At 41.5% G+C, this 21,699-nt stretch overlaps 2 protein-coding genes and 1 pseudogene across 2 annotated transcripts; 2 read left to right on the top strand and 1 right to left on the bottom strand.

The window, feature by feature from the left end:
- Positions 1-307: 307 nt before the first annotated feature.
- On the bottom strand, positions 308-7,913 carry dhrs3b (dehydrogenase/reductase (SDR family) member 3b). Its single transcript, XM_030776958.1, has 6 exons — positions 7,242-7,913; positions 2,206-2,349; positions 1,748-1,867; positions 1,105-1,343; positions 876-1,001; positions 308-750 (listed from the first exon to the last, which is right to left on the bottom strand). The coding sequence occupies exons 1-6, from the start codon at positions 7,434-7,436 to the stop codon at positions 666-668; spliced, it is 909 nt and encodes a 302-aa protein (XP_030632818.1). The 5' UTR covers positions 7,437-7,913; the 3' UTR covers positions 308-665.
- A 2,629-nt stretch (positions 7,914-10,542) lies between these two features.
- On the top strand, positions 10,543-13,278 carry aadacl4 (arylacetamide deacetylase-like 4). The gene is made up of 4 exons (XM_030778550.1): positions 10,543-10,770; positions 11,411-11,636; positions 11,727-11,790; positions 11,968-13,278. The coding sequence occupies exons 1-4, from the start codon at positions 10,594-10,596 to the stop codon at positions 12,752-12,754; spliced, it is 1,254 nt and encodes a 417-aa protein (XP_030634410.1). The 5' UTR covers positions 10,543-10,593; the 3' UTR covers positions 12,755-13,278.
- A 6,109-nt stretch (positions 13,279-19,387) lies between these two features.
- On the top strand, positions 19,388-21,621 carry LOC115814218 (arylacetamide deacetylase-like 4; annotated as a pseudogene).
- Positions 21,622-21,699: the final 78 nt, after the last annotated feature.

The following is a 21,699-nucleotide window of genomic DNA, read 5'->3' as shown; positions in this document are numbered from 1 at the left end:
CCCTCCAGTTCACTGACTGTGAAGACCTCTGTGGTACATGTTCTGTGGGGCCACACACGCCCTCATCACCCCCTTCTGTTCTGGCTATGAGTTCATAGCTGGCCAAGCTGCAGTGTCATCATGTCTACTGAAGAGTCACACACCCTGTCTGATGGAAGTTTTACAGCATAAAACCAGTATGTGTGAGTCCATCAGGATTCATGACTACTATTTAACACACCGCAAAGCATCCTCACTTTTAAAACTGCATTTTATTCAAATGTTGAATGTACAATGACATTAGTAAGTTTTTTATTTAAAAGAAATTGTTAAAAAAACAAAACAAAACAAACATGTACATAACTGGAACACAAACGAGTGGGACTGTTCTTGCAAAGGCTGAGCTCAACATGTGTAAATCATTCAAAGTTCATCCAACAACACATGGAGGTCAAAAATGACCGGCCAGTCCCTAGGTTTGAGCATCATTCACTGCACTGCAGTATGCCATGACATCCATTTGTATGGATCTCAATTAAAAGTGTCTGCAGGAACACCACTGGAGGAACTCCTTTGTGTATTCAGGAATTTTCCCATTGTTGGTCCATATTACAGAGCTCACAATGGTGCTGTAGCTTCTTTGAGACGTATGCACACTGGAAACTCCTGTGAAGCATCAATGCTTCCTATGTCCGTCCTTTGAATGTATTCATGCAGGTATAGCTTCCTGAGAACTTGTGAATTTCCTCGAGGGCACTCTGTGGTAAGATGCTGTTGTATGAGAAAGGCACAAAAATGAAGTTCACATTTTAAAGAAAACAATGTTTTGAAAAAAAAAAAAAATTGGATCTGTGAACAAATGTTGCTAAAACATGATAATTTTGACACAACAGTACCTTTTGAGTATAACAAGGGCATGCATGGTCCATGGTAGGTGGACAAAAGCTGTGTTGGTTCTGACAGCGTCAACGGTTCGGTGGGCCACCACTTCCGGCTTAAGTGGTGGAAAGAGTTTAGGGAATCTGCAGAGCACATAGACAGATGTAAGGTCAGGACACATGTTCATTCTGCTCACATGGGTCTTCTTTTGTCTAAATTATACTGCAAGCAGATAGGCCATCTCACCTTACTCTCATGCCCTGAAACATCTCAGTGTTGGTGTGGAAGGGAAGCACAGTTGTACAGCTGACTCCAGGGCAGTCCAGCAGACCCAGGGTCAAGCTCTCCATGAAGGCCAGTGAAGAAGCCTTGGACGTGCAGTAGTCAATAGCACCAGGGATGGGTGACTGTGATAAGATAGAATTCACACAGACCACATGGCCATTCTGCAGCTCCAGCATGCGTGGAAGGAAAGCCTTTGTAGTCTGCGTAGGGAAAAAGCACAGAGAGAGCAGAGTTGAATGTATGGGATCTCCTGGAAGTTCTTGGAACGCAGACTGGGAAATCATATCAGAGTGCTGCCACTATAGCTGAGGTTTCTATTTATAAAACAGATGCCCACAAGTTTTCCAGCTCATGATAAGGCTTTTTGATCTCAAGTCAAAGGAAAGAGCAGATCCCTCAGGTTTTTGAGAGGCCCTGCAACTCTTTCAGATTTTTCAAGTGCTCAAGAAAAGAACCCATAAACTGGAATTTCCCTTTTCTTCTCCTCAGACTGGCGCACCCCTGGGAGCCCCCAAGACTTTTCATGTCTACATTCTGCACAAGAAACGGCTGTCAGAGACATAATAGCTATTTGACATGTCTCTCTCTGTCTCTCTGGACTTACCCAAAACTGCCCCATTGTATTGATGTGCTGTGACTTCAGAAGGGCATCATCGTCACTGTCTATCAAACTCTTCCCGTGCACCACTGCTGCATTGTTCACAAGAATGGTAACATCTCCCACCTGCCACACAAATAAGAAAGACCACCTGTGAGATGTACATTTTTTCCACAAGAATTTATCTTTTTTCTTCTTTTATGACAAATCTCCTAGTACCAACTGTGCTGACAGACAGCCATATTGCAGGCTCTTATCTTATCCAGACATTTCAAGTGAAGTGTAATCTATATCCAAGATGTGGAGGTGGAGAGCGGGGGGGCTGAACCTGAGCCAACACTGGTTGGGAGGAGGGTACGGGCAGAGTGAAAAAAAGCCTTCAGAGATTCTGTTGAAGGCTCATCTCATCCAAATGGATTATTTCAGGGACTATACTTTTCAGTATTTAAGTTCATTATATTTACCTTTTCTCTGACCACCTTCGCTTGCTTGTATACCTCCTCTCGGTTGGCCACGTCACAGAGAAAATAATGGCACTCTGTCCCTGAGAGGTTGATCTCCTCACACGTCTCCTTCAGACATTTCTCAGTGCGTCCCCAAAGGATCAGCTGAATGACACAAGAAACAGAGGTGAAGGGTCAAAGAGATATGAATTCACCTGTTTTGAAATGCTTCACCAGACACTAAAGCAATCTTGATCATAAGATACAAAGACTGAAGTACTTTGCTTTAGTACAAAATGTATTTGTTACTGATTGAAATGTCATTGTTGTTTTATGATAGAAAACAATGTGCTATGTTTGTTTCTGTTAATTTTTCAGTGTCCCAATGTAATTCTAGGTAACACTCACTCTCTCAGATGGACCAATACAGACTCAGAACTTAGATAAAATCAAAGAAGCATCACAAAGCAGTATAACCTATTAAATATGAGAGGCATCCAACATAGCAGTTCATAACAGTGGAATATTACAAGCTCTTCTGCTGTATTTTGGCAATCATGCCAATTTGAGGATCCTTGCAGACCAGTCTGAAAGATCCTAGACTTCAATGCTAATCAAAGGTATTCATAAGGGCTCTGGTACATTTTATTATATTGCTACATGGAATTCTAATGTATTTTGACTGCCAGTGACTAACTCAATTTTATGGATTCTTCTAAATAATAATTGTATATGAAGCACACAGTAATAGATTGCCTTTTCACACCAAGTACATGATACACCTAAATCAGCTGAGGTGCAGCAACTTGTCTTTCAAAGTCAGAAATGAAGGTATGCCTGTTTCACATTTCTGTCTGAGAGGTCGAACAGTTGATTAGTACAGCCCCCAAGACAAACTACTTTACACACTCGGGCAAAGCCTGATAGTAAATCCAGGATTGAAAAGCAGGCACTGGGGAAGGTTATAAGAACATTTCCAAGGTCAGAATATCCCTAAAGCACACTGAGGCCCATTACAGGGAAAGGGAGAAATGTGACATAGTTGTGCATATGTGCAGAAAAGGGCATTCTCATCTTCTGATACCACTCTGAGTGTGAACTATATAAATATACAGTTAGGTAAGAGTGTCTCAGTGTTTTTAGGAAATGTATTTTCCAATTTGGTGCATGACATCCATGGAGGAGAAGAGTGCCTTTCATTAAGGTAACAGAGAGCTTGTTTTTAGCAGGCCACACATACTTTGGAGGAGGATTAAGAGAGATGACTGTGAGAATGGATTGGCCTGGGCAGAGAACATAGGGGGCAATGATTGGGCAATTAGATCTGTCAGTCTCAGGGGTCAGGGAAAGGTAATGAAATCAGGGATGAGGTCTCCTCATCTCTCGAACACATTCTCTGGGAGATTACACGGCCTGCTGGGCATATGTACCAAGTCATTTTCTGCTCCAAGAATTTGACAACAGTGCTCTTTTTGTGTGTGTGTGTGTGTGTGTGTGTAAGAGTTAAGAGCAAGGTTTGGCACTGATTAATTCTACCTTTAAAATAAAAATATTACTGTGTATTTGGGACACATCTGTGCCTAGGTGTTTAGTGGAGTCATCCCTGACCTCTCACTCTAAATTGCTTTTCTGTCACTAATATGTGAAAAGACTATCTCTGGAGGAGTGAATGGTGAAATTTTCACCTAAATCTGTTTCTCTCACTTGTAGGAAGGCTCTGTAATAGCAAAACTGATTGCATGGCACTGAACTGTTAAGTAATCCATTGACACTGCTTGCTGATTAGTGCTGAGGAATGGAACACATTACTTTAGCCATGATTTTCTGCTGCTGCCTGTAATTGTTCCAATTATTTTGCTGTGGTGCAAGTAAGAGCTTATCGGAGTTTTCACCCTTGGTCATACTGTCATTTGTTCTCAAGAGAGCAATTCCATTCTTTGTCAATTTTGCAGTTTAATTGTGCGGGTTCTCTGCAAGACAGATTTTTCCCACCCTATACCCACAGATGAACATTCGCACACACACTTACACACATGCACACATACAAAAGGCACTGTCGTCACTTTTTAAAGTCCCTTTTTCCCTTCTGTGCACATTGAACATTTACCTAATGAGAGAGGAGCCCAATGACTTTATCACTGTGTAGAAACTCATACATTACATAAACCAACTATACGGGCCTTAGCAAAAGAGACTTGATATTCAGTTTTAATTTAATATTGGTGTAAGATTATACATTCCTAAGTAGCAAACTTAAGAGAAGAGGGACAGAAGAGGGACACATGGTTCCACAAAGGGCTGAGTTCATTAGGACATGAACAAGAGAAACAGACAGTTTTTATCAGCAGTATGATTAAAACTTAGTTTGGTATGATGTGTGATCTCTATTTGCATAGCCACAGGGATAGTCATTAAAAAGGTTTACATTAAACCTAAAGACCCTTAATAAGATTTTAAAATGAACTTGGTGTTTTCTTTAAAGTAAGAGTTCACAAGGTGGTATCCAGCATAATCCTGTTATGTCATTCTCCTGCACACATTAGCTAAGCCTTATCACACAAACTCCTCAGAGTAAGCAACTTGTGATTGAGTTGCATTAGCACCTAATATGTAAATGTCAAGAGCAATCAGACTGTATGTAAACCTTCCCTATGAGGACATACACCTTCTGACTCTTAAAGAAACATTTTTCAATAGGTTGCTGTCAGCTTTTTGCAACTGATGGCTCATAGTCCCTCAATCCTCCAAACCATGGTTTTCACCTCTTCAGATAAACAGGACTGTACGTTAACTAGGCCAACCTGTTGGAGAAAGATTCATAAAGCTTAAACTATTGTGAAGAAACTACAGGGCTCACCTTTGTCAGAAAGAAGCGTATTCTCATCCCCCCATATAATGGTAATGGGGCAGTGAGGGATTTGGGGGGTGGGGTGGGGGTGGGGGGGTGCTTATAGGGGGCATGGGGAGTTCAGGAGGCAGTCGCCTGCCGCTGTCTAATTAGTACGGAGACAGCAGGGTCAGCCACAGGGCACTGCCCAGCTGGGAACAGTTTGCTCCCTGCTTCCCTCCCCCAATTTTCTCCTTAACACACACACACACAAACACATACAGCAATTTACATAGAGCTCGCTTCTGTATCACCTCATTGCTGACCTTAGACTACTTTGACATGTTTGTCATGTTGATTAGGTACAGCTGTGTCAGATAATATGTATCAAGGTAAGTGCATTATTGTGTGGTAATAACCAGTACTATATAATTGAATACGCTAGGAGGCTTTCTCCACAATGCTTCCTGAGTTACATACTTAAAAGCGCTTGCCTAAAATGCTCAAAATTCAGGTTAGCACTGGGGATTCTGAAGGTTTTATCCACTAAAATGTTGAATTTCCTGTAGTCAATATACATATACACACATGAAATGGCAAATTGTACTACCAAGTAAGTGATTCCCTATCTGGAGCCGGCAGCTGTCATTCAGAATCCTCTGGAAGCATATTTATGGGATATATCTGACCCTCCTTAGCATTTCTTAGGACTAAGGTAATTGTGAGGTGGATTTCACAGGTGTTGCTTCCAAAGCCTTCACACCTTGACAATGACAAACAATGCCAAGCTGACAAGCATGCTAGTTTCCTTTGTCATGTATTTGTAAAGAAAGGCCTCTGCAATGTTGCCTCTCCATAGGTTTTTGCCTGGGGATGATGTCGAGGACAAGAGGGGGAAGAAGGAGCTAACAATTAGTTGTTAAAATGAACTGTCAATTCAGCATGATTCTAGCACTGTCCTCCATGCCAGTTGATTTTCAGTTATTTTTAGAGATAGCAACACCATTAAATATCCGCAGAGAGATAGTTTGCGGTTTTTGAGCTGTGCTTTCAAAACCTGGGATGAATTATTTACTCTGTACCAAGAGCCAAAGTTTTTGTCGAGCAGAAAACACAGACCCAGTTAAATAACACCACCATTGTTGTCACAAGGGCCTGCTAAACTGACTTTGTTGGGAGTTGGGGCACTGAGGCTATTTATAAGCCCCTTGGAAGCATGTTAAAGATGGGTGAGGCAGCTGCCACATTTCCTCCCTCCACTTGAATTTCTCACTCATTGCATACCCTCAAAGTGCTGTCAGACCCTGCTTGACAAGAACAAAGGCACAGATACCCAACTAACGCCCAGAAAACAATTATCTTATGCAGTCAAATAAGGCATAATATATCAAATCATTATAGATCTTGGGACCACCGCACTAAGAGAGCTTTTTTGAGGACTTCTGTAATGACAATGCATTTTTAGATGAGCCTACCTAAAATGAGTAACATTGATCTTCTTTTTGTCACTGTTTTTCAGATTTTGCTAAAAATGACCTGTGCAAGCCTGACTAGGCCATTACTCTGTCATCATCTTAACATGGAAGAAGGACAAACTGTTCATATTGCACTAGTGATCAAATATTTGAGGAAGCATTTATTGATGCAGTCAGCTGCTCTATCTGAACCAGACACTGAACACTTCTGTTTTCTTATTGATCAGTCAGAAGCTATGATCTATACATTGATACGTTTAAGAGCAACACAACCAGCCATTGTTTCTAAAATACATAGAAAATATTTATGTGTTTAATATTGGCAGAATATTGTGTTTTGTAAATCTGAGGAGGGCCTCAGGGCACAACAAACACATTCAAAACACAAAAACAAAATGTTTCTGTGTGTATGGGTGAGGAGATTTTAAAATTGATAAAGAAAAACAATGTGACTGATGCTCCTGTGAATACAAGACAAATTCACCATCTTCTGAAAATTGTTTTTTGGTGGCTGGGCACTGGGTGAAGTGTCTTCGGTCTGAAGACAAAATTTAACGTTGATATTTGAATATTTGTTGTAATAATTACTTAACTGAAAACTGATTTTTTCCCCACATCAGTGAATGAAGCTGACAACTGATGTCATTAATATACTCAACAGGTAGTTATAGTACTAGCCTCCAAAACATATTGGTTACCCCAGCCTTTTACAGCTTTTAACTCAGCGTAATCAAAAAGAACAAAAAAATCTTTACCTTTTTAGCCCCTTGTTTGGCAAATTCTTTTGCCAGGTGACGACCGATGCCTCTTCCGCCGCCTGTGATCAGCACCACTTCCCCAGTCAGGCTCTTCCGTTTACTCGGTAGCAAGAAACACACGCCTGCCTTGATAATGTAATAAAGAATCTGGATAGGTAGCAGGATCACAGCACCTACAGCCTTCAGATACATTTCAGACAGTACCTGGATAAGCTGAACACAAAATCGTCGTTCACAGGTAATTTGTTTTAAAAATGAGAGTTTTCTCCTCTTGATTTCAGTGGAAGTTGAAGCAAAATTAAAAATGTATCATGTCAAGCGAGTCATGCATCAAATTCCTCCTTCAGAACAGCGAGTGCCGTCCACCATTGTCCATGCCGTGGCAGAACACAAGCTTTCGTGCGCAGCCGATTTCAGTTGTGCGGGGCTATGATTCAGTTCCCTTGTCTCGTGTAGTCGATCTTATTTTCTGTAAGCTTGGAACTCTGAACTAGCACGTACACAAAATAAGGGAACACGATGATGTGTTCTCACAAAGCACCCAATGACTGCTGCAAGTGCGAACCTTAATGCGCTTACAGTGCCAGTGATGAATACCTTAAGTTATCGCCACTAGTCACTGTTCAAGAGGACTAGTTGAACCTCACAGTCGCAAGGCTACTCCGCTCTGACAGGACTCTTAAAAAGACGATTAATCCTGACTGACAGCTTGTGCTTACGAATATTGCTTTACTGAGTTTCTTCTGAGTGGTTGTTTTCAGCCGCCTATGTCCCCTCCCCCAGAAACACCGCCACTGGCAATTCTGTAGCTCGTTCAAGTGTAGTCACGCTTTCCATGTCTCCCATGTTTTCTCTTTAGGTTATCAAAAGTCACATTTTTCGATCTTCTACGTCATTAACACAGTTTGAAATGATATTGAAATATAGGGTGACGATTGTCTTCTTCTCCGTTTATAGGCCTACCATTGACAATAAACTAATTTACAGTAATCAATACTTCGCAGCCTCAATTCAGTCAAAGTTGATATTTTGAAGTTTGTTTGCATTACGCAATATTTTGAGGCAATGTCTTCCAGTTGCACATTAGACAAGTGGCAGCATGATCTGGAGAAAACAGTGGACTGACAGGGTGATGCGTGTTGTAATGTTTCTTCGAACCGGTTTGACAGGGCGAATTTGTGTCGACCCAAAAAAGTATCATATTTCAAACAGGTAATAATGGCACTGTGACACTTCATTCGTGCTATACAATTTTAGTCAGGTGACAAGTCATTAACATTTTTCGCGCAACGTCTTACTCTTATTTCTTCTTTTATAGCTACAATAGTAGCCAACAAATAAAACTCATTGCTGATTCCCAGTTCAAACGCTGAAGGCAGTCCTATAGCATGTGCAAAAACATAGAAAGACATTGTGCCGTTTCATGCGAACATTTAATCGAAACTGGTATTCTGGGATTTATGATAAGGCTTAGAATTCAGATGACTGCTATTTTACTTTCAATAGAATTTTTTATTTGACATTTCAGATGTTGGGGACCAACATCACTATTAACGAAAAATGCAAAATGTCCTAATAAAGACGTTCGTGAAATTTTCTCACATGCAAACTTACCCTTAAAAAGGCATTAAATGTACAACTGTGTGAGCTCTCATGTTTGCTTGCCATGAGCCTATTCTGAAAAAATGAACGTAAGTGAACTTGTTACAGGGGCACAGCCATGATTCTTTTGGCCGCAGAATCTCCATGGTGTGTGGACCTTTGTGAATGCCTCTTCGACTAATACAGTAAATCCTCTCCGGTGAAGAGATTCCAGTCTGTGATTTTTGGCTTTGGCCCCTGCTTTTACTGGGTGAAGCTGAATGGAGGACATTGCAGGAACTGGAAAGGGTTTAAAAACATCCTCACAATGGTTGCTTTGTACTGTGTTCAGCTTCTTAGTAATGGCCCAGAGCTTCTCTGAGAAGGGTAAATGGTTGTCTAGTTGTAGATAATGTTAGCAATGAAAACTGCCTGTGTGGATCTGCTGGTGCCCATTTGCTAAGCTGTTGCCAAGAATTACATAGGCGTACCTCTAAACAAACAAATAAATAAACATTTATATCAATTTCTTCCAAATCTGCAAGCAGCAGTCCCCTAATAACACATTGTATCCTGCTTGCTTTGGTGAATGGTGCGCATTGTGCTTTGTCACTTGGGGTGTCACTGCCATCTACAGATCGACAGTGAAAGTTCACATGTGAATGATTGTCTTCGGCTGATAGATATTATGGCACATAGCAAGTAATAGAATGATTAAGTATTTAATGGCATGATTGAGATTTGAAGGTATATATGTTGTCCTAAAATAATAAACTAATAGTTTATTCATTTTAAAACTTCATCATCCAGATTGGAACCCATGTTTATGTACAGTACATTGTTAACTGGAAGACTGAGGGCAAGGTGGAGAGTGCTTATTGTTATCCACTGGACATACTACATGTAAACATAAAGACACACTATGTGTATTGTTTTAGCCTTAAACAGTTCCCTCAGTAATAATAAAAAAACAGTGTATCATGCAAGTATTGTCATGCATATACACATGATATCTCTGTAAGTTATGTATGATACCTTCTAAATGCTAGATTGTTGCTAAATAACCAAGTTTTTTGTTTTGTTTGCTTTATGTGGCCGTGTGTGTGTGAACGAATAGCGCTTTCCCCTCCCTCGGTATGCATGGTTGAAGTGCCCTCGAGCAGAGCATCAAACCCCAACTGCTCACCGGGTGCTGCAGCTATGGCTGCCCACTGCTCAGGTTGTGGGTGTGTGATCACTGTCCCTAGTGTTTGTGTGCTTATTAGCTCACTGCTCTTAGTGTGTGGGTGTGTGTTCACCGCTCTCTGGATGGGTTAAAATGCAGAGGTCAAATTTCCTCGTTGAGGGATTAATAAAGGGATTCAACTTAAACCTAAAACTTTTCTTTTGACCTGGAATTTTGTTGAAATTTTGACTTCAATGGACTGGTGTTCAGGGTGTTTCCCCGCCTTTCGCCCAATGGGATAGACTCCAGCAACCCCTGCAACCCTAATTAGGATAAGTGGCTTGGATAATGAGGGAGTGAGAGACTGCAGTGTGCAAGCCCATCTGTTAGGTAACAGGACATTCAGTCATTGTATGCGTTATTGACATTGGTCGATAAGCAGCCCTCCCCTGGGCAGGTCAGTTAGAGGAGACGTGACGGAAGCTTTTTCTAAGGCAGGAGATAACCTTGCACCTGCAATATAAAAGAATAGGGAAACTTGTTCTCCCTCCCTCTAGTCTTGTACTCCCCACTGCGTCTTGTGCGAACCAGGCTATAGCGATAATGTATATTGCAACTCTTATTTTGATCTTTGGCTTTGCTGTGCTAGCTGCAGCTTTTTGTCTGCTGCTTATTGGCCTTGTGTATTCTGAGTTAATGAATTCAGAAATTCCTCCTGGAGTTGCCAATTATAGAAAACTACATGTGGTTCATTGCCTCTATGTAGGAATAGCAGTTCTGGTGAGTATTCATATGGCTTGGTAAACACGTATTAACAAATGTTTTTATGTTGTTCAGCAAATCAGATGAAGTCTGTCATGTTCTTGAAAGTAATTATTTACCCCAGTGAAATACATGAAAATTATAGTTCATTTTAGAGCTTATTTTAACTTGGAGTTTCACTTTGTCCCTAGGAGTCTGATAAAGCCCATGCTAAAAAGAGCACAAGGTTTGATTAAATTAGAGCCATCAGAGTTCATTTGTCTTCCAGTTTTCATAGAACAGGCTAGTTATTCAATAACATGAAAGGGATGATACAAAGTCCAGATAAGTTATGTTATAACTCTTTGTGGATGTTTTATTTTTAAGGAACAGTTCATAGAAGGACAATATGCTGTTTCCTTGTATAACCCCTGCATTACTCCATGTGCCTCAAGAATTGTAGGAATGAAGTGAATTTTTCAGATTTGCATATGAAAATAGGCTACATAATTGTGCAAGGCATTTTATTTGATAGTATAAAATGGTATTATGAAACATTATCATGAGGTTTGTTCACACAAATTCAAATCGATGAAAAGACCCAATTCATCAAGCTGCAATATTTAAATCCAAAATGATTATTGTTAATTCTTCAACACTGTGTCCCAACTACACATAGGGTCGAATCTTGGAACGACTTGGTATCTGTGATCAAGTAAAATTCAGCCGCAGGGTCACAGGCTATATGACAGTACGAAAAACACCACCTCCCCCTGGGTTACGCATTAAAGACTTGACCTTTGCTGGAGTTCCAGTGCGTGTGTATGAGCCTACTGTACCATCTGACAGAAAGAGAAGAGGCCTGGTGTATTTTCATGGTGGAGGCTGGGTTGTGGGAAGCATAGGTGAGAGATAAAAAGCATTGGTCTTCATGATTGTCTCTGTGTTGGTATTTTCCTGCTCATGTCACTATTCACCATCTTGCATCTCCCCAGATACTCATGAGGAAATTTGCAGATTCATTGCAAAGGAGAGTGAAACTACAGTTGTGTCTGTCGGGTAACTTGGCAACTTTTGTGTTTCCTCATATGAATCTTGTCAAAACATGTTAGCTTATCCAAATCATGCAAGTCTGCCACTTAAAACATGTGTTATAGTACCATTGCTGAAGTATCAAAAACTGAAAAATAGATATTATGCTGATTTTGTTGCCCTCTCTCTGTTTTGCACAAACAGCTACAGACTAGCTCCAGAGCACAGGTACCCTGCCCACCTGGATGACTGTGAGGCTGCCACCTGCCACTTCTTCACAGTAGCTGAGGCAGAGTTTGGTGTGGACCCATGCAGAGTGGCAGTGGGTGGGGATAGCGCAGGGGGAAATCTGGCAGCCGCACTGTGCCAGCGACTGGCAAAGCGACAGGATGGGCATCCGTTCTCTCCCTGTGCCCAGATTCTTATCTACCCAGCTCTGCAAATGGCTGATCTCAACCTGCCCTCGTACCAGCAGAACCATGCCATTCCCATACTGTTCCGGGGCCGAGCAGCATTCTACTTCCTGCAGTACATCAACGGGGAAGTGTCTCTTTGCCAGGATGTGCTGGAAGGCAATCACGTTCCTCCTGAACTAAAACAGCACTACAGGAAGTGGCTGTCCCCAGATAACCTTCCACCTGAGTTCAGAAGGCAGGCTAGCAACCCTCAGGTGGTTACAGGTCACGATGCCGAAGTGTATCACATGATTAAAGTGGGCTTAGACCCGGAGATCTCACCATTGCTAGCGGAAGATGACGTTGTCTGCCGCTCACCTCCCACCTTTATCCTCACCTGTGAGTATGACGTCCTTAGAGATGATGGGATTCTCTACCGCAAAAGGCTGCAGGACCTTGGAGTGAAGGTGACCTGGGAACACATCACAGATAGCTTTCATGGGATCATGAACTTCTTCAATAAAGGCTGGCTGACCTTCCCCTCATCACAGAAGCTCTTAGATAGCATTGTGAACTACGTAAAGACTGAAATGTGATCAGCCATTACCGTGCCCATTATTTTTTAGAATTTTTATAAACATGTGGAGTAAGAAATTAGTCAATCTCCAGTAACACTTGACTGATTTACTGTAAATGCTGCTATGTTGTAAGCCACTGAGTTTTCCAGACCCTTACTTTCATTTAGATGTGTAGAGATCAAAAGAAAGCTTTCCATATTGTCAAATATTTTACCCATTAATACAAAACACAAATATGTATTTTTTCTCATATGACTGTAGGCAAACAAATGATTTCAGTGCATTTGAAGATTTTACCTTTTTTTGTATGTATGTTTCTGATTGTCTCATAGGCTATTGTTCACATAAACATAATTTACTATACATTTTGACTCATTGGTAGTATTCATGTTGTTTATTCATGCAGAAATTAGATGAACGATAACAATTTACTGAGTTCTTCCGAAGACACTTACATTGCATTATGGGCACTGTAGTCTCTACTGCTACACCACCTCTTTTTAGCTCAGCAACAGACTTTTCAAAATAAACCATTCTTTTAACACAGCTCTGTAAAGGCTCCTTTCTTTAACATTTAGGAATTATTTTATATCACTTTGACAAGTCTTTTTTTACTTACCTATGAACTTAGGTTACATTCACTTTTTACTTATAAATCAAGTTTCTCAGGAGGCCTTGAGACACAGTTTGATCTAGTGACTGATGATTGTTCAGTTGGATTCCCTGTGGCTCTAAGGTGAATTCTGCTTCTCCTTAGAATACCCCTGTCAGTCTCTACCAAGTATGACTTTGGCATGTTGGCAGTTCTTAATACCGTTCCTCTGTGGTGATCCACACTTTCTGTTCAGAGATTAGCTCTGGGAGTGTTCTGGAATGGTGGTGGATGTTGTAGTGTGCAGCTTGCATACGCCTCTCTTCCCCATCCTTCCTGCAAAAAGCCTGCAACTCCGGCCATTTAAGATCCAGCTTACTTGAAGATTGTGGTCGCGATGTGCGTGGGTTTCTTCCCATCAGTAACTGCACTAGTGAAAACCCATCCTTCAATGTCTGGCTCTGTATGCCAGTAGTGCTCTGATTTGGTCAGTGTCCTTTTTCCATAGACTCTTGACAATCTGAACAGCACATTCAGCCTCACCATTTGATTTCAGGACTGCTCGTGATGTGTGTGAAGCTGCTCTCTTGTGCGAATGTTCTGAACGTCTCTGAGGAGAACTATGGCTTGTTGTCGGATACTACAGTCTCTGGATATCCATGACAAGGGAAAGCCTCCCCCACAGTTTGACCCTGAGCTCTGCTACCTCAATGTATCTCGAAAAAAAATCTGCAATAAACAGGAACTTATGCCTCCTTTGACCACTCAAACAAGTCCATCCCCACCTTTTGTTACAGACGGTCAGGGACTGTGGTGGCTCTCTATACTATGTTCTGTGTTTCTAGCATATTTTACATTTGTCTACTGTCTCTCTGATCTGGGCAGAGATACCTGGCCACCATACTGATTCCTGGGCTCTGGCACGGCATTTGGAGATCCCTTGATGACCCTCATGGAGTTTATTCATTATCTCCTTCCTGAGTATCTGAGGTCAGGGTTTCCATTAGATGGTAATTACCGGTCTTTGCCCGGTAAAATTTATAGAAAAACGATAAATTAAAAAGTAGCCAGTCAAAATGTCCGGTATTAATGCTCATACAAAACGTATGAGAGTGACACGGCTTATGCGCATTGCAAGCTGCAAAGAACCATTGGACACGTTTGATTTCAAATCGAAAAAAAGGAGAAAATAAAATGCTGCCCAGTAGCCTATAGGCCACAGTTGATGCCACGTAGGGTTTTTTTTTTTCTTTTTATAAACAAGCTACAGATGTTACAGGTTACAGATGTTTCATTATAGCCTGCATTTTAGTGGCTAAGTTTAAGGTTTTGCTCAATCGTTACAGTTCGTTTTGCGTAACCATTACTCTTCATTAAATAGTCAAACTGATGTGAGGTCGTTGTTCTTTCGTCAGCCTAGGTGTACATTATATTTGCATTTGTAGCATGGACCGTTATTGAAACGTGACCGGTAAGTATCAAATTTGTCCAGTAAAATAAATTCTTTCTGGACACCGGACCAGCAAGAAAAAATCCTAGCAGAAACCCTGCCTGAGGTATAACGATTCTCTCCCCTTCCATGAGAAGGTCTCCTGCAATATATAGCTCAGTTCTGACCTGCCAGTAGGGTGTAACATCTGGTCTCAGTCTGTGTTTCTCTGGCCATTCTGTTAGACAGTAAGTAATGTGCCACTGTTTTGTCACTCATTGGAGCTCTTGAAAATGTGTCTGCGGTGATGAGATTTTTACCTGCAACGTGAACACAGTCACAGTTATATCTTAAGAGTCTCAGACTGAACCTCAGAACTCTGGGTGGCCGATCATCCAAACCTCTGGTGCTCAGCAGTGGGATCAGGGGTTTGTGGTCTGTCAGTAGTGCAGACCCTGCAGGCAAGAGGTTAGTCTTTTGCATGCCCACATTACTGCTAGCGCTTCTTTCTCAATCTGCGTGTAGTGTTTCTCTGTATCTGTCAGTCCTCTTTAGATGTATGTGACAGGTTTCCATGTGTCATCTGTCTGTTTCTGTGTGAGAACAGCACCTATTCCGTATGCTGATGCGTCTGCTGCTACTTTGGTCTCTGCTGTGTTCAATTACTGAGCGAGAGCCTTTGGTCAACTCAGTCCTTCTTTCAGCTTTTCAGCAGCAGTCTGTTGAGGTTCTCCCCACACCAACTCATTTTTCTCTCTCAGTAGGTCCGTTTGTGGCATGGTAACGGTAGCCAACTGTGGCACAAACTTGGTCAGATACTTTGTCATGCCCATAAGGCGCTGTACATCATCCACACGTTGGCCCTGACATTTGTAGGATTGCTTTAACTTTGTTCAGATCTGGATAGATGCCTTTTGCAGAAACCTTGTGACCGATGAAGATTATGTGCCCCTTAGCGAACTCACACTTCTCGCTCAGAGTGAGGCCTTCGTCCTGCATCTTCTGTAGCACATGATGTAGTCTTTACTGTTGTCAATGAATATTCTAATTTCGATTATATAATCGGATTGTTACAAAAAACAGACATTTGATTTTGGAAACACTTCAGATTTTGGTCAGTAGACGGCAAAATTGTGGAACCTCGAGATAAACCTGTATACAAGCTACGTAAGCTACAGTTAACTTACCATTCCAGCACTAGCAACCTGAGGGCACAGCTTACTCGGAGCATTGAATGTCCTATATACCGTAACCTAATTATTTCATTTGTTTAATTTGTAGTCTATAAGTATGTAGATCTTTTAAAAGATATGTTTATGTTGAAATAAACATACCTATACAAGTAGTTATGTCTCTCGTTGTATTGGTTTTCCCTCGTATGGACGTAATGCGCAAAAATAAATATTCAAAGGGTTCGAACCTATGTGTGTTTTTTACAATGAATAATCTAATGTGATTTTTGGCCAATTTTGACAGTGGCAGTAGTCTTTGGTCATGTTCCTGTCTGTTCCACCTATACACTAACACATCATCTGCTTGACATACCATGCCCTCAAAACTCTCGAGGTATCGCCGAAAAGGAGTGATGAAGGTAGTGAGGGGTCATGACTCTGGCATTAATGGGATTTGCCATAATCTAGATTGAGCATCTAGTTTTGTAAAAAACTTTTGCTTCTGACATCATTGCGGGTGTTTGGTCAACTGCTGGTAGAATGTGGCGTTCTCTCTTCACTGCTGCATTAAGTGGTGTGAGATCCACACAGAACCTGAGCTTGTCTTTCATTGGTTTTGGAACAACAACCATTCTGGAACACCAGGCTGTTGATTCAGTCACTTATGATATGACCCCAAGTGTTTCATTCTACCCAATTCCTTGTGCACTTTCTCTAACAGAGGTAGAGGAACCCATCTAGGTGTTGAGAGGGTGTAGGGTGTAGCCCCCTGTTCCAGTTCTATGTGGTATGGCTCTTTTAGCTTACCAAGCCCTTGGAACACTGCTGGATATGCTGCCTTGAAGTCTGTCTCAGTCTGTGTCACTGTCACTTCATCAGCCCTCTGTACAAGTCCCATGGCCTCTATTGCTGGTTCCCAATAGGGGTTATGTCAGTCCTGCCACAACATACACAGCTGTTTACATTCAGTAGATTGCTACCTGGTCCAAACAGTCTTTAAGTGGTCTTCCCAGATTACCATCACGCTCTGGTTTGAAGACATCTCATGTTTCTGTTATTGATCTGCTCCCGTGTCATTCTTGAAATTAATGGCTTCCCCATTCAGATGAAATTTTTCCATCCATGGCCTTGTAATCTGTGAATCCACTTAGTCTAAGAACGTGTAGTCTTGAGCGTCACTGCCTGACAGGCCTTGTGTGACTACAGCATATAGCATAATTGCTTTTCTTGTGACACTTTCAACATTTAACATCTTTAGCTGGACAGTCTTTCCATGCATGTCTGTGTCGTTTTCCACATTGGCTGCACTCCTTTTCACCTTGAGCGTCTGACTTTTGGCCTTTGTTTGTCTTTTGTCTGGTGTGCTGAAACTTTTTGGTTTTGGGGTCTCCTCCCACTGCATTGCTGTGCAGTGTTGTCTGTTGTCTCTTAACAGTCTCACTTTTTGTATTGCCTTTGCAAGGGTTTATTCTGAGTCCATTTGAAGCTGCTCTGACAACCTCCTGTCTATTATCCCAATCACAATCCGGTCTCTTAAGAGTTCATCTTTAAGCACTCCAAAGCTACAATGTTCCGCTAAGTTGTGCACTGCTGTGATGGATGCTTCTGCTCTCTCTTGACATCTCATGTTAAACTGAGCTCTTTCAAAAATTACCCTGTGCTTTCCTACACAGTGTTGCTCAAATGCAGCTTTAACCGCATCATATTGCTTTTATATTTTTATCAGTCATTGGCAAAACTCCAAAAATATCACCTGCTGCATCTCTCATTGCATAACGGAACGAATTCACCTGATATTCTTTGGGTTTTTCCTTTAATCCTTTAATCCGACATGAAATCTCTCAAATCGCCTGATCCATCTTGGCCACTCTGACAGATCTGAGAAGTCAAATGGCTCTGGGTGTGATACTTGTACAGCTGCCACTGCCATTTCGTCTTTCCCCCCATTGTTTTACGTTCTGGAAGACTTTTATGCCGCTCTGTTGTTCCTCATCTTCTCTGCCACCTGTATGTATCTGGCTGGACCCTGTTGCCTAGCACTTCGCGGACTCAAGCAGACTCACTGGCTTTCTCTGCCTTCACTCATCGCTGTTTTCTGTGCTTATTTTCGCCACTAAGCTGCTCCCCAAGTGTCTACTCACTGAGCAAAACATCCACAGCTTATAGCAGAGTAGAGCACAGAGATTTTGAGTTCTTTTTCATTTTCTGACTCCATGTATAATGAATGAGACGGGACACCATGGACATGAACAACAACAGTTTACTGAGTTCTTTGGAAGACACATCGCATTATGGTTACTGTAGTCACTACTGCTACAGCTGTGTCACAGTGAAAACCTGGTGGTGTGCAACACTCTCCTGTAGATGAACATCTTATCTTGCTGTAATGTGTGACACCATTAGAAACAGAAAATAGATGTCACATGATCATGTACAAAAATGTAATGTAAATGGCCCAGAGCTTCTCTGAGAAGGGTAAATGGTTGTCTAGTTATAGATAATATTAGCAGTGAAAACTGCCTCTGTGGATCTGCTGGTATCCATTTGCTAAACTGTTGCCAAAAATTACATAGGCGTACCTCTAAACAAATAAATAATTATACATTTATATCAATTTCTTCCAAATCTGCAAGCAGCAGTCCCCTAATAACACATTGTATCCTGCTTGCTTTGGTGAATGGTGAGCATTGTGCTTTGTCACTTGGGGTGTCACTGCCATCTACAGATCGACAGTGAAAGTTCACATGTGAATGATTGTCTTAGGCTGATAGATATTATGGCACATAGCAAGTAATTGACTGATTAAGTATTTAATGGCATGATTGAGATTTGAAGGTATATGTGTTGTCCTAAAATAATAAACTAATAGTTTATTCATTTTAAAACTTCATCATCTAGATTAGACGACATAGTTATGTTCAGTACATTGTTAGCTGTGCTGGAAGACTGAAGGCAAAGTGGAGGGTGCTTATTATTAAGAGGGGTGGGGGGTGGGCACCTGACCCCCAACTGCTCACCGGGCGCTGCGGCCGTGGGTGTGTGTGTGTTTATTAGCTCGCTACTCTTAGTGTATGTGTGTGTGTTTGTGCGTGCGTGTGTTTGCCGCTGTCCGGATGAGTTAGAATGCAGAGGTCAAATTTCCCCGTTGAGGGATTTATAAGGGGATTCAACTTAAACTTTTGTTTTGACCTGAAATTTTGTTGAAATTTTTAAAACAGATTGCAATGTGCAAACCCACCTGTTAGATAGCAGGGCATTCAGTCATTGTATGCGTTATTGACATTGGTCGATAAGTAGCCCTCCCCTGGGCAGGTCAGTTAGAGGAGACGTGACGGAAGCTTTTTCTAAGGCAGGAGATAACCTTGCACCTGCAATATAAAAGAATAGGGAAACTTGTTCTCCCTCCCTCTAGTCTTGTGCTCCCCACTGCGCCTTGTGCGAACCAGGCTATAGCAATAATGTATATTGCAACCCTTATTTTGATCTTTGGCTTTGCTGTGCTAGCTGCAGCTTTTTGTCTGCTGCTTATTGGCCTTGTGTATTCTGAGTTAATGAATTCAGAAATTCCTCCTGGAGTTGCCAATTATAGAAAACTACATGTGATTCATTGCTCTTATGTAGGTATAGTAGTTCTGGTGAGTATTCATATGGCTTGGTAAACACGTATTAACAAATGTTTTTATGTTGTTCAGCAAATCAGATGAAGTCTGTCATGTTCTTGAAAGTAATTATTTACCCCAGTGAAATACATGAAATTTATAGTTCATATTACAACCTATTTTAATTTGGAGTTTCACTTTGTCCCTAGGAGTCTGATAAAGCCTCTGCTAAAAAGATCATAAGGTTTGATTTAATTAGAGCCATCAGAGTTCATTTGTCTTCCAGTTTTCATAGAACAGGCTAGTTATTCAATAACATGAAAGGGATGATACAAAGTCCAGATAAGTCATGTTATAACTCTTTAACTCTTTATGGATGTTTTATTTTTAAGGAACAGTTCATAGAAGGACAATATGCTGTTTCCTTGTGTAACCCCTGCATTACTCCATGTGCCTCAAGAATTGGTAGTAAAAATGATGGGAACTCAGTAGTATAAAACATTTTATCATGAGGTTTGTTCACACAAATTCAAATGGATGAAAAGACCCAATTCATCAAGCCGCAATGTTTTAGTTCCAGTGCGTGTGTATGAGCCTACTGTACCATCTGACAGAAAGAGAAGAGGCCTGGTGTATTTTCATGGTGGAGGCTGGGTTGTGGGAAGCATAGGTGAGAGATAAAAAGCATTGGTCTTCATGATTGTCTCTGTGTTGGTATTTTCCTGCTCATGTCACTATTCACCATCTTGCATCTCCCCAGATACTCATGAGGAAATTTGCAGATTCATTGCAAAGGAGAGTGAAACTACAGTTGTGTCTGTTGGGTAACTTGGCAACTTTTGTGTCTCCTCATATGAATCTTGTCAAAACATGTTAGCTTATCCAAATCATGCAAGTCTGCCACTTAAAACGTGTTATAGTACCATTGCTGAAGTATCAAAAACTGAAAAATAGATATTATGCTGATTTTGTTGCCCTCTCTCTGTTTTGCACAAACAGCTACAGACTAGCTCCAGAGCACAGGTACCCTGCCCACCTGGATGACTGTGAGGCTGCCACCTGCCACTTCTTCACAGTAGCTGAGGCAGAGTTTGGTGTGGACCCATGCAGAGTGGCAGTGGGTGGGGATAGCGCAGGGGGAAACCTGGCAGCCGCACTGTGCCAGCGACTGGCAAAGCGACAGGATGGGCATCCGTTCTCTCCCTGTGCCCAGATTCTTATCTACCCAGCTCTGCAAATGGCTGATCTCAACCTGCCCTCGTACCAGCAGAACCATGCCATTCCCATACTGTTCCGGGGCCGAGCAGCATTCTACTTCCTGCAGTACATCAACGGGGAAGTGTCTCTTTGCCAGGATGTGCTGGAAGGCAATCACGTTCCTCCTGAACTAAAACAGCACTACAGGAAGTGGCTGTCCCCAGATAACCTTCCACCTGAGTTCAGAAGGCAGGCTAGCAACCCTCAGGTGGTTACAGGTCACGATGCCGAAGTGTATCACATGATTAAAGTGGGCTTAGACCCGGAGATCTCACCATTGCTAGCGGAAGATGACGTTGTCCGCCGCTCACCTCCCACCTTTATCCTCACCTGTGAGTATGACGTCCTTAGAGATGATGGGATTCTCTACCGCAAAAGGCTGCAGGACCTTGGAGTGAAGGTGACCTGGGAACACATCACAGATAGCTTTCATGGGATCATGAACTTCTTCAACAAAGGCTGGCTGACCTTCCCCTCGTCACAGAAGCTCTTAGATAGCATTGTGAACTACGTAAAGACTGAAATGTGATCAGCCATTACCGTGCCCATTATTTTTTAGAATTTTTATAAAAATGTGGAGTAAGAAATTAGTCAATCTCCAGTAACACTTGACTGATTCACTGTAAATGCTGCTATGTTGTAAGCCACTGAGTTTTCCAGACCCTTACTTTCATTTAGATGTGTAGAGATCAAAAGAAAGCTTTCCATATTGTCAAATATTTTACCCAGTAATACAAAACACAAATATGTATTTTTTCTCATATGGCTGTAGGCAAACAAATGATTTCAGTGCATTTGAAGATTTTACCTTTTTTTGTATGTATATTTCTGATTGTCATTAACTAAAGGAATATCCTAAACATAATTTACTATACATTTTGACTTATTGGTAGTGTTCATGTTGTTCATTCATG

The sequence above is a fragment of the Chanos chanos genome, chromosome 6 (genome assembly GCF_902362185.1).
Source record: "Chanos chanos chromosome 6, fChaCha1.1, whole genome shotgun sequence".
Taxonomy (NCBI): Eukaryota; Metazoa; Chordata; class Actinopteri; order Gonorynchiformes; family Chanidae; genus Chanos; species Chanos chanos.
Note: the sequence above shows the minus strand (reverse complement) of the source record. Positions and strands in the feature narration are given on the sequence as shown.